This window comes from Piliocolobus tephrosceles, chromosome 13, assembly GCF_002776525.5.
Source record: "Piliocolobus tephrosceles isolate RC106 chromosome 13, ASM277652v3, whole genome shotgun sequence".
In the NCBI taxonomy this organism is placed as follows: domain Eukaryota; kingdom Metazoa; phylum Chordata; class Mammalia; order Primates; family Cercopithecidae; genus Piliocolobus; species Piliocolobus tephrosceles.
In genome coordinates this window covers 6194307-6207291 of record NC_045446.1, presented here as the reverse complement: position 1 = coordinate 6207291, position 12985 = coordinate 6194307, and the positions used below count along the sequence as shown (strand labels likewise).

The window sequence follows — 12985 nt, the reverse complement described above, 5'->3', positions numbered from 1 at the left end:
ATGGATGGACAGATGAGTAGATGGATAGAATAGTGGATGGATGGATGGATGGATGGATGGATGGATGGATGGATGGACAGATGACTAGATGGATAGAATAGTGGATGGATGGATGGATGGATAGATGGATGGATGGATGGACTTATGGATGGACAGATGAGTGGATGGATAGAGTAGTGGGTGGATGGATGGATGGGTGGGTGGGCAGGTGGATGGGTGAATGGATGGATTGATAAGTAGTATCTCCCACGTGAAAGGCACAGTCACCTGTCACAGAGTGCACATGGGGTGCGTTAGGCTTGATTTGTACTCTGCAGACCATGGGAGAAGCTGAAGAGGAAGACTTGACCAGTCTTGGTGATGAGAAGGCCTTCACCCTATGAACACAGCCAAGTCTTAGCCCTCTCTCCTGCTCCTTTAAACTCTGAGCTCTAGGATGGGAGAATGGGAACTTTTGCAGGTTGAGATTCATAGTGAAATCGGGTCAAGAAGTGATCAGATGCAAAGCACGGGGCAGATCGTTACTACACCATGGCTGAGGTCTTTCTGGGCACCAGGCCCTGGTCTCAGCACTTGCTTGGTCTGCACCTTGGACCCTGCCAGAGCCCTCCGCAGCAGATGCTCTCAGGCAAGGCTGTGTGTTGCTGGCCAGACGCCTTGACCAGCGTGCTTTCTTGACCACAGATCCCTTGGCCAAGCAGGAGAGAACCATTAGCAGCCTGAGGAGCTGGCTGGCTGGGAGCCTCAGGGATCGCACAGCCTTGCTCCCAGCTCACCCGCAAGATGTGGACAGCTCTTGTGCTCATTTGGATTTTTTCCTTGTCCTTATCGGAAGGCCATGCGGCATCCAATGATCCACGTAAGTGAGAAAGCTGTGTGATTGGTGGATGGGCCCACGGTGGCCACAAAGCATGCTGAACCCACGAAAGCAGCGTCTGCAAACCCAGGCCAATGCGTCAGGAACCCCAGCCCTCCCAGGTGCCGGGCAGGGAAGGGTTGTCAGGCCAACCTTACTTCTCCAGGGCCATGGTGGGCAAAGAGCCCCCAGCAGGACCAGGCAGCTGAGCCCTGAAAGGTTTGCTTGTTTGGCCTGCAAGATTTGATGTCATCTCTAAATCGAACCTTCACTGGGGAGTTGGTTCCTTCATACATCAGATCTTCCGCTGCGTTCCCACTCTGTGCCATTCAGAAGAATTCCTGCAGCAAATGCTTTCACAAAGCCAAGCGTTCTTTCATGATGTGAATATCTGTGCAGTTTATCTGCTTTGTAAACCTAGGTGTGTGTTCAGTGGGCTTTTAATGGTGAATCACACCTGTTGTGTGAGACTTTTACTCTGATGTTTTGGGAACTGGATCAAATAGTGAAGGTCTGAAGGCTTCAGTGGGCAGGGGGGTTCATAGAGGGCAAAGGAGTTTTAGAATCAGATCGACAAGGGCTTTTTCAATGAGCTGCATGGCCACAGTGGGAAGAGAGATGCGGAGGAAGCATGTTTGCACATCACCTCCCCTGACTCTGGCCGGGCTGAGGAGGGAGCCCCACAGGGCTGGGTGGAAACCGATCCCTGAGCAATCTCCCTGCACAGGATTGAACATGATTGTCTCTCTTTTGCTCCTTTTTCTGACTTTAAGGCAACTTTGTCCCTAACAAAATGTGGAATGGATTAGTCAAGAGGAATGCATCTGTGGAAACAGTTGATAATAAAACGTCTGAGGATATAACCACGGCAGCAACTTCTCCTGTCACGTTGACCAAAGGGACTTCGGCAGCCCACCTCAACTCTACGGAAATCAAAACAGAGGACACAAGCAGGACAGACGTGAGTGAACCAGCAACTTCAGGAGGTGCAGCTGATGGTGCGGCCTCCAATGCTCCCACGACTGCAGCCTCCAGTACGACTGCGGCCTCCAGCGCTCCCACAACTGTGGCCTCCAGCGCTCCTACGACACTTGCACCCGCCACGCCTACATCCACAGGGCGGACCCCATCCACTACCGCCACTGGGCATCCATCTCTCAGCACAGCCCTCGCACAAGTGCCAAATAGCAGCACGGTGCCAAGAACAGCAACCCTGGCCACGTTGGCCACACATGCTCAGACTGTAGCGACCACAGCAAACACGGGCAGCCCCATGAGCACTCGGCCAAGTCCTTCCAAGCACATGCCCGGTGACACCACGGCAAGCCCTGCAGCCCCTACGCGTCCCCAAGCACAAGGTCCCATTAGCCAGGTGTCAGTGGACCAGCCTGTGGTTAACACAACCCCAGAGCCTACCCCCACCCTCACAGTGGTGACCACCACCAAGGCACAAGCCAAGGAGCCAACTGCCAGCCCAGTGCCAGTGCCTCACACCAGCCCAATCCCTGAGGTGGAGGCCACGTCCCCCACGACACAGCCAAGCCCCACGCCATACACCCAGAGGGCCGCTGGGCCAGGTACATCCCAGGCACCGGAGCAGGTAGCGACTGAGGTCACGCCAGGTACCGATTCCACTGGGCCAACACCCAGGAGCTCAGGGGGCCCTAAGATGCTAGCCACGGACTCGTGCCAGCCCAGCACCCAAGGCCAGTACCAGGTGGTCACCACCGAGCCCCTCACCCAGGCCGTGGTGGACAAAACTATCCTCCTGGTGGTGCTGTTACTCGGGGTGACGCTTTTCATCACAGTCTTGGTTTTGTTTGCCCTGCAGGCCTATGAGAGCTACAAGAAGAAGGACTACACCCAGGTGGACTACTTAATCAATGGGATGTACGCGGACTCGGAAATGTGAGGGGCCGGGCCCCTTCCTTGTCCTTTCCTTTCGCCTTTGAGACCAAACCAAGTGCTTCCAAATTCTTTTGGTGCAATTTAGGAGATATGCCAGATGCTTAAACACATTTAATTGCTGTCAGACTAATTCCATGATCACTAAAGAGTTGCTGCTTTTTTCATATTTATTTTTGTAGATGATCCTGTGCCCAGGAGCAGCTGGGGGTTCCACCTCAGGGTGGGGCGGGCAGGGCCCTGTGCCCCCAGGTGTCGGAGCCTGACCTGAATTAAAGTACTGACTGCTCCACAGTCGTGTGGGTGCATCCTGCTCCTCGGGGTGCCTGCCTTTCTGCCATGCGCGTAGCAGGGTTTGGTTTTGTGAATGTGCAACATCGCTCCACGCCCTGGAGGTTGACTGTCGTTGCCACTGTCTTGTGCTTCTCCCTGGTACCCACGCGCGCCCTGGTGCTTGCTGGGAGGCTCCTGGGCCCCAGAAGAGGCCACAGCCAGCATCTTTAATCCTTTTTCTGACCTGTTCGGTGAGCCTCCTGGAGCCAGCTTTAGGGGTGAAGGAGTTAAATTCAGCACATCACCCCCATGGCGTGGGCAGCTCAGCCTGAACCAGCGCAGAACAGAATCTGATCCCGCCCTGCTCATGAGGTGGGGTCATTATCGCTTGTTCTGAATAGCCCAGGTCCCTTGCCCCAGGACCCCAGGGCCAGGCCTGGGATTCGACCCCAGAGCCTGCTCCTTGTCAGACCAATTCCTCCGGATTCCAGCTCCCATCCTGAACAGCCAGCCCTTGCTCTGTGCTTGTTACATTCCTGCCCTGTCCCTGTGCTATGTGAGTGTGACCTGCTGAGTGTAACCCGCTGTGTGTGACCCGCTGCGTGAGTGTACCCATTGCGTGTGTGTGACCTGCTGCATGAACGTACCCATTGCGTGTGTGTGACCTGCCGCACATGTGTGACCGCTGCATTGCCTCAGCCCCAGGAGATCAGCATCACAATCTCCATTTTGAAGATGGGGCCACTGAGGCACAACAGAGTCACCCCCGGAGGCCCAGAGTCAGGATTGAGCCCTGGTCCTAGAGTCCCAGCTCTTTGTCTAACTAGGTTCCTCTACCACCTACCCAGCCTGAGCTTGGCCTTTGGTCCTTCATCTGCACACCTGCCCAAGGCAGCGAGAGCTGATGGGCCACACGTAGCCAGGGCATCTTGTAAGACCATGTTCTCAGGCCAGGTCTGCAGCTACTGAGACCTGGAGCAAGCTATGGAATGTTCTGGAGCTCAGCTTCCTCCTCTGGGAAATGGGGAAAGACAGAACAGCATCTGCTCTAAACATGGTGGCATGGGGCCCCACCCAAAAAGGGCTGTGGAGTTGGCTGTGGCTTCTCAACCACCTGGCGCTGAGGCAGAGCCGATCTTTGTCCGAAATCTCCAGTCTCCCCTCACCGAGATCTCCCTGGGCTAGGTTTGGGTGTCCAGCTTCTTATTTAAATTCACCTCCTCCAAAAAGGATGTCAAAAGGCCTGTGATAAAAGGCTAAGACAGTAACTCCCAAACCATTTGAAATAACTTCAAAGCCGAGGCTGGAGAAATACGGAGTGGGGAGAACGGGTCAGAAACTCGCCCCGGTCCTTCCCTCCTGTCTTCTCCCTCGCTGCACCCCGGCTTCCCCAGTCTTTTCTTTCTCACTGTCGCGTCCTGCTGGCCCCTTCCCCTCTCCCAGCCTCCACTGCCTGAGTCAGGCCTTCTGGACTGACAGCCACACTCCACAGAGCCTGTGCCTGACTGTCTGCCTTTCCTGGCCATCACACATCGGAGTTGCATCTGCATGCTCAATTACAGGCACTGGCCCTGGTTGGGAAGGTGGCTGGTTCCAGCACCTGGCTTGTCTCCCTTGCCATCTTGAGCTCTAGGCCAGCTCGCAGCATTGTCCTTGAATCTGACAAGACACATGCTGCCTGGAATGGGCAGCTCTGCCCGCCACAGATAATCGGAGCTATGGAGGATGCCCTTTCCTCTGCCTGACTTCACCCCAGTGGCCCAGGCCAGGACCAGCCTGCTAAGCGTCAGCTCTCCACCCTGGCTCATTGAGCCTCCCCTGGGAGAGCCAGAACCCTGGACCTGTGTGAGCTGTGGCTCGGGGGGATGTTCTCAGACTGTGGGCACCTCGTTCCTTTCTGGGGAGGTAGGATGAGGAGTAACCTGGAGTGCTGGCCTTCAGCTTGTGACTAAGGGCCTCTGCCTGGCACCCCTACATCCAGGGGATGGACCACAGGGATCAGCCAGTCCTCCTGCCCCAGACAGGGCCCCCAATATTTTTTTTTGACAGAATCTCTGTCACCCAGGCTGGAGTGCAGTGACGCAATCTCAGCTCGGTGCAGCCTCTACCTCTCGCGTTCAAACAATTTTCCTGCTTCAGCCTTCCGAGTAGCTGGAATTACAGGCGCACGCCACCATGCCTGGCTAATTTTTGTATTTTTAGTAGAGACAGGATTTGCCATGCTGGCCAGGCTGCTCTCAAATTCCTGATCTCAAGTGATCCACCCTCCTTGGCCTCCCATGGGATTCCAGGCATGAGCCACCGCACCCGGCCTCCAAATTCTTTTATCCTCTGAGAGCACTGGTCACACTCTTCCCCCTCCATCCTTGGGGGTCCTATTCCAAACCCCCTGCCATTGTTCTCTCTTGGATGGCGTTCCTCCTGGACCACAGGTGCCTCAAACTCAGCATCCAAGGCCAAGCTCAGCATCGGCCCCCAGGACAGTGTTTGGCCCAGGGGTCCTCCTTGTACCTAATGGCATCCCCACGTGGGCTAACAGATTTAGAAACCTGTGCTTCTCCCGAGTCCAACTGGCCATCCTAAAGGTTCCAGTACTCAGGCTGCTCCCCATGTCCTGACCCCAGCTACTGCCTGTCCTTGAACCCTACCACCAACTGCCTGCCCACTCTGCTCCCAGACACCCTGGCTCATCCGTCCTCCACCCTGCAGCAAGGGACCCCTCAAAACACAAATCTGACCACACCCATCCCTGCCCAAAGCCCCAGGCTCCTCTGCCCAGCACTGCGGGCCCAGTGCAGCTCCCCGTGGTAGGCCCCAGCCAAGCAGAGCTTGAGGCGCCCCCATCGCAGACCGGCCCAAATCCAGGGGCCCCAGACTGTCTCCTCCCTGCCTTGGAGGACACCAGACTGCTAGGTAAGCCAGGTGCCATCCTGGCCTACACAAAGTCCCATTCAACTCAGTTTATCAGGCGCCTAGTGAGCACCTACTGTTTGCCAACCCACTGGGGATTCAGAGATGACGTGGCCCAGGAGCCCCCAGTGCAGTGGGTGAGATCCACCTTGTGAGGAACACAATGAAGGTGAGGGGTGCTCAGAGAGCTCAGAGCACCCCCGTCAGGCTTTCTGTTCCTGCGGCAGGGCCAGGGGCTCATCCAGGGCCTAGTGTAGCACCAACACACAGGAGGTACAAAGCCCCTAACTGATGGGTGAGAGTCCACACAGAAGATGCCAGTAGGCCAAACAGAATTGAGAGTCCGATTCGGGACTTGGCCCCAAAAGGAGCTCTCTTCCCTTCACAGTGAGGAAACTGAGGCACAGAAAGGCCAAGTTGCTTGGCCAAGGTCATCCACCAAGCAAGTGGCAGCACAGCATTCACACCGGGTCTGCCTGCTCTGTCTGCAACTGTTGAGCGTGGCTCAGGAGCACACCACGGCCGCAGGGAGCAGAGGCTCCTCCAAAGCTGTGGGACAACAGGGCATGGCCCGGAGCCAGCCAGTTTCTCCAGGGGCAGAGCCGCATCTCTTGGTAGAGGAAGTCCAAGGGCGCCCCCTGGCGGGCAAGGCTCCCTCCCAGCCTTCTTGTTTTTTGTTTTTTGTATTTTAAGACAGAGTTTCATTCTTGTTGCTCAGGCTGGAGGGCAATGGTGCCATCTCAGCTCACTGCAACCTCTGCCTCCCGGGTTTAAGCGATTCTCAGCCTCCTGAGTAGCTGGGATTACAGGCGCCCACCACCACACCCAGCTAAGTTTTTGTGTTTTAGTAGAGACAGGGTTTCACCATGTTGGCCAGACTGATCTAGAACTCCTGATCTCAAGGTGATTTGCCTGCCTCGGCCTCCAAAAGTGCTGGGATTACAGGTGTGAGCCACTGCACCCCGCCCCTCCCAGCCTTTTTCATCAGCGTTGGTGCTGGCCTTGGCCAGAGACACCATCCCAGCCTCCGGCCCCCTGCACCTGCCACTCCATGTTTGCAGGTAGAAACCCCTTCGCCTGCTCCCCGACACCAGGGAGTCTTGCCGTTACCCCACACCAGAGAATTCTGGCCCTCCTCGATTGTTCCAGGCCAGGGGCTCGGCTCCCACTGTGGGATGCATTGTTCTAGGTGGCATTAGGTCATTTGTGCCTGTAACTGTCTCCCACCAGAAGGAATCCATGAGTTCAGGGAGAATGCAGTGAACTCACAGGCAGCCCCCGGGGCCTCGGTCCCAGAACCCACCAGTTGGGTCACCTGGGACAAACCACGACCACACTCAGCCACCATTTCCATATCTACAGCTTTGCTTCAAGATCCAGCGCAGTGGCTGACATGAGCCGATACTTTTTAGAACATGGACTCCGTGCGACTGCCGTTGAATTCTGTGATGGTCTTCCTGCTCTCCGCCCCAGCCCTACTCATCCTCCACACAGCAGGCCCGAGGGGATTTTAAAAACACAACTCAGCTCCTAACACTCCCCTGCTCCCCTGCACGGCTCTCTCCGATGGCCTCCCCCTGCGAGCAGGAAACAAAATCCAAACATGTGAAGTAAAAACACAGATGAAAAACCAGGGAAATGCAAGATCCAGGCAGAGAGGCCAGCAACGCAGAGCCCCCAGGTCAGATCCAAGGCCACAAGTGTGAGGAGAGAAGGGCCCTGGGGAGAGTGGAAGAGACAGGCCAGGCCCAGGGGACAGCGGCGGGGGAGGAGCGGGAGAGCCCAGGAATGCGCAGGGAGTCACGTTATCGGTTCAGAGTTTAAAAGATTATTCTGTTGCTTGAGGCTGAAGTCATAGGCTGTCTGAGATGTGCTTTAAAATGCTTCCGCACCAGGAGAGGGGGGCGAGAGAATCGTGCCACAAGACACAGGTGGCTGCCGTCCATCCAGCATGGCTGATGGGTTCATGGAAGTGGGGGGGTCTGTTTCCCACTCTCTCCATGTTTGTGTGTGTTTAGAAATTTCCATCATCAAAAGTTAAAAGAGGCCGGGCACGGTGGCTCTTGCTGTCATCCCAGCACTTTAGGAAGCCGAGGTGGGTGGATCATTTGAGGTCAGGAGTTCGAGACCAGCCTGGCCAACATGGCAAAACCCCATTTCTACTAAAATACAAAAACTAGCTGGGTGTGGTGGCAGGTAGGTGCCTGTAATGCCAGCTACTCGGGAGGCTGAGGCAGGAGAATTTCTTGAACCCAGGAGGTGGAGGTTGCAGTGAGCCGAGATCGCACCACTGCATTCCAGCCTGGGTGACAGAGTGACACTCTTGTCTCAAAAAAACCCGAGAAGTTAAAAAGTGAATGGAAGGGAGGGAGGGCGGGAGGAAGTTTCACCTTCGATCTCATAAGTACATGGTCACTCCAGCTGCAGACAGAGGGGCCTGGCTGGCTCAGTCATCCATGGGGCGAGGAGACTGGCTTGGACCAGGGTGTGTTCACACAAATGGACAGAAACTGAGGGCCCTGGGGGCCGCTGTGGAGGCTGAGTCAGCAGGACGTGCACTGCTTCCTCACGCAGTCTGCGTGCCCACGGCAGGAGTCGGGGTGAGCCCTACATTTTTGATTTGAGAAAGTGGAATGGTGGGGGGATCATTTCTGGGGGGGAGGGAAAGAGTGAACCCTTATTCCCAGTGCTTCACACGTGAATTCATTTCATCCTCGCCACAGCCCTGTGAGACAGTATGTCATTATCATCATCACCCCCAGTTTAGAGAGGAAACTAAGGCCCGGAGAACTCATGAACCTGCCCACCATTACACATGTCACACAGCTAGTAGGTGACCCCAGCTTCTACGCTTTTGCCACTAGACTATACTGCCTTTTTTTTTTCTTTTGAGACAGAGTCTCACTTTGTCACCCAGGCTGGAGTGCAGTGTCATAATCTCGGCTCACTGCAACCTCTGCCTCCTGGGATCAAGCAGTTCTCCTGCCTCAGCCTCCTGAGTAGCTGGGACCACAGACGCCCGCCACCTCGCCCCCTTAATGTTTGTATTTTTACAAATACAACTTGGCCTTTCTGTGCCTCAGTTGCTTGTGGCCCAAGTCAATTCTTCTTCTTCCATTGTGACTCAGGGAAACCAAAAGGCTGAACACCCCTGATATAGATGGATCATGATTTTTAAAATCCAACTTGCCAATTTCTACCTTTTCATTGGAGAGTTTATTACATTGATGTTTAAAGTAAATATTGATAAGGAAGGATTTTCTTCTCCATTAAGCTATTTTCTGTCATATTATTTTGTGTTCTTCAGTTCCTCCATTCGTGCCTTTTTTGCATTCAATTTTTTTGTAGAAAACAATTTTGATTCCCTTCTTTCCTTTTCTGAATTTTTAGAAGTTATTTTGCTGGTGGTTACCTTGAGGATTACAATTAATATCTTAAACTTATAACAACCTAGTTTAAATAATATAACTTAGTTTCAAAAGTATATACATACTCTGCTCCCACACATTCATATTCCTTCCCATGTAAACTGTTATTATCACAATTACATCTTTATCCTTAGATTTGTAATTATGTTTTATGTACTTGCCTTTTTTTTTCTTTCTTTTTTTTGAGATGGAGTCTCGCTCTGTCGCCCAGGCTGGAGTGCAGTGGCGCCATCTCAGCTCACTGCAAACTCCACCTCCCAGGTTCACGCTATTCTCTTGCCTCAGCCTCCCAAGTAGCTGGGACTACAGGCATGTGCCACCATATCCGGCTAATTTTTTGTACTTTTTAGTAGAGACGGGGTTTCACTGTGTTAGCCAGGATGATCTCCATCTTCTGACCTCATGATCCGCCCACCTCGGCCTCCCAAAGTGCTGGGATTACAGGTATGAGCCACCGTGCTTGGCCATATTTGCTTTTCTTAAATCATATAAGGAAAAAAAGGCTGGGTGCGGTGGCTCACACCTGTAATCCCAGCACTTTGGGAGACCAAGGCTGGCAGATCACGAGGTCAGGAGATTTAGACCATCCTGGCCTACACAGTGAAACCTTGTCTCTACCAAAAATACAAAAATTAGCTGGGCGTGGAGGTGCATGCCTGTAATCCCAGCTACTCAGGAGGCTGAGGCAGGAGGATCACTTGAACCTGGGAGGTGAAGATTGCACTGAGCCAAGATCGCACCACTGCACTCCAGCCTGGGTGACAGAGTGAGACTCCTTCTCAACAAAAAAAAAAAGAAAAAAAAGAGGAGTCACAAATTAAAAAATGCACTAATCCTAGCTGTTATGTCTACCTAAGTAGTTACCTTTACCAATGTTCTTTGTTTATTCTTATGGCTTTAACTTACCGTCTAATGTCTTCGTCTCAGACTGAATGCCTATAACTTCCTTTAGCATTTTTGATATGGCAGGTCTGCTAGTCATGAATTCCCTCAGCTTTTAACTGGAAATAATTTCTCCTTTGCTCTTCAAGGATAATGTTGCCAGATATAAAATTTTGGGTCAACAGGAGTTCAAGACCAGCCCAGGAGTTCAAGACCAGCCTGGGCAACAAAGCAAGATTCTATCTCTACAGGAAAAAAAAAGAAAAAAAAAGAAAAATTAGCCCAGTGGAGTGACATGTGCCTGTAGTCCCACCTACTCAAGAGACTAAGGAAGGAGGATTGTTTGAGCCCAGGAGTTTGAGGCTGCAGTGAGATGTGAATGAGTCACAGCACTCTAGCCTGGGCAACAGAGTAAGATCCTATATAAAAATAACAAAAAGTATAGCATATACAATTATATACAGTATATAATATTTAACGATAATAGATGACTATGGTACTAGTTTATGTGTTTACAATAGCATTAATCATTATATTACAATGTTGTTCTTCACATACGTATATATGCCTGTGTGTGTGTACATAGAAGGCCTGTTTTGTGGTCTAATGTATGATCCATCATATATATATATATATATATAAAAGTTGCATTAATCCATTTTCACACTGCTATAAAGATACTACCTGAGACTAGGTAATTTATAAAGAAAAGAGGTTTAATTGATTCACAGTTCTGCATGGCTGGGGAGGCCTCAGGAAACCTACAATCATGGTGGAAGGCAAAGGGGAAGCAAGGCACATCTTACATGGCAGCAGGAAGAGAGTGAGCGAGCATAGGGGAAACTGCCACTTTTAAACCATCAGATCTCGTGAGAACTCACTCACTATCATGAGAACAGCGTAGGGGAAACTGCCCCTATGATCCAATCACCTTCCACCAGGTCCCTCCCTCAACATGGGGGGATTACAGTTTGAGATGAGATTTGGGTGGGGACACAGAGCAAAACCATATCATAAGCTACTTGTAAAACAGCTTCAGGCAGATCCTTCAGGAGGTATTCCAGAAAAAGATGGCACTGTTATACAGGAGATGAATTCCAGAAGAGAAAAGCATTGTTATACAGGAGATGACAACTCCATGCATGTTCTTGTCTCTGAAGACCTTCCAGCGGGACAAGATGTGGAGGTGGATGATAGTGATTTTAATGATCCTGACTCTGTAGGCCTAGGTTAATGTGTATTTGTGTCTAAATTTTTGACAAAAAAAATTAAAAAAAAAAAAATTTAAAGGCCAGGCACAGTGGCTCATTCCTGTAGTTGTAGTACAGGAATGTACTACAACTGAGAATGGTCACTTAGGCCAGGAGTTTGAGAACAGTCTGGGTAACACAGTGAGATCCCATTTCTAAAAAAAATTAAAAATTAAACAAAACTAGCTGAGCATGTTGGTGCACTCCTGTAGTCTCATCTACTTAGGAGGTTGGGGTGACAGGATTGCTTGAACCCAGCAGTTTGTGGTTACAGTGAGCTATGATTGCACCATTGCATGCCAGTTAGGGACAGAGAAAGACCCTGTCTCAAATTTTAAAAATTAAATTAAATTTAAAAATTTAAAACTAGAAATAGCTTATAGAATAAGGATATAAAGAAATAATTTTTTTTATAGCTGTATAATGTGTGTTTTAAGCTAAGTGGTTTTTTTTTTTTTTTTTTTTTTGAGACAGTGTCTTGCTCTGTCACTTAGGCTGGAGTGCAGTGGAGTGATCATGTCTCACTGCAGCCTCGACCTCCCGAGCTCAAGCAATCCTTTTGCCTCAGGCTCCTGAATAGCTGGGACTACAGGCACGCACCACCATGCTCGGATTGTTTTTTATTTTTTTATTTTTTTTAAGTGGAGATGAGGTCTATGTTGTCCAGGCTGGTCTCAAACACTTGAGCTCAAGCAATCCTCTCACCTCAGCCTCTCAAAGTACTGGGATTACAGGCATGAGCCACTGCATCCAGCCCATGATTGTATTTTCAAATTCAAATGCTGGGGCTTTATATTAAGACTTGAAATAAGGTAGTTTTAGTCCTCCAACTTTGTTCTTCATGAAAGTTGTGTGGGCTATTCAAGGTCTTTGAATTTCCATATGAATTTTAGAATCAGCTTGTCAATTTCTTACAAAACAGCATACTATGATGTTGACTGAGATTATGTTGAATCTATATGTAAATTTGGGGAAAACTGACATCTTAACAATATTAAGGCTAGGCGTGGTGGCTCACAACTGTAATCCCAGCACTTTGGGTGGCCGAGGCAGGTGGATCACCTGAGGTCAGGAGCTCGAGACCAGCCTGACCAATGTGGTGGAACTCCGTCTCTATTAAAAATACAAAAATTAGTCAAACGTGGTGGCATGCGCCTGTAGTCCCACCTACTCAGGAGGTTGAGACAAGAGAATTGCTTGAACCTGAGAGGTGGAGGTTGCAGTGAGCTGAGATTGTGCCACTATACTCCAGCCTGGGTGAGAGAGCGAGACTGTCTCAAAAAAAAAAAAAGTATATATATATATATGTGTGTGTGTGTGTGTGTATATATGCATGTGTATATGTGTGTGTGTGTGTGTGTGTATATACTTCCAACACACAAACAAGATAATGCCTATTTAGGTGTTCTTACTCTAAGCAATATTTTGTAGTTTTTGTTGTCTTTCTTACATATTTTGTCTTTTTTTTTTTTTTTTTTTTT

General features: G+C 50.7%; 1 protein-coding gene across 4 annotated transcripts in view; it reads left to right on the top strand.

The window, feature by feature from the left end:
* C13H11orf24 (chromosome 13 C11orf24 homolog) overlaps window positions 1–3051 on the top strand; it is a 10460-nt gene extending 7409 nt beyond the window's left edge. For all 4 annotated transcript variants that reach the window (XM_023186496.2, XM_023186497.2, XM_023186498.2 and 1 more), the window contains 2 exons: window positions 685–859; window positions 1630–3051. In XM_023186496.2, the coding sequence (XP_023042264.1) occupies window positions 784–859; window positions 1630–2768 (1215 nt within the window). In that variant the 5' untranslated portion in view covers window positions 685–783 and the 3' untranslated portion in view covers window positions 2769–3051. The remainder of the gene's footprint in view (window positions 1–684; window positions 860–1629) is intronic.
* The last annotated feature ends 9934 nt before the right edge of the window (window positions 3052–12985 follow it).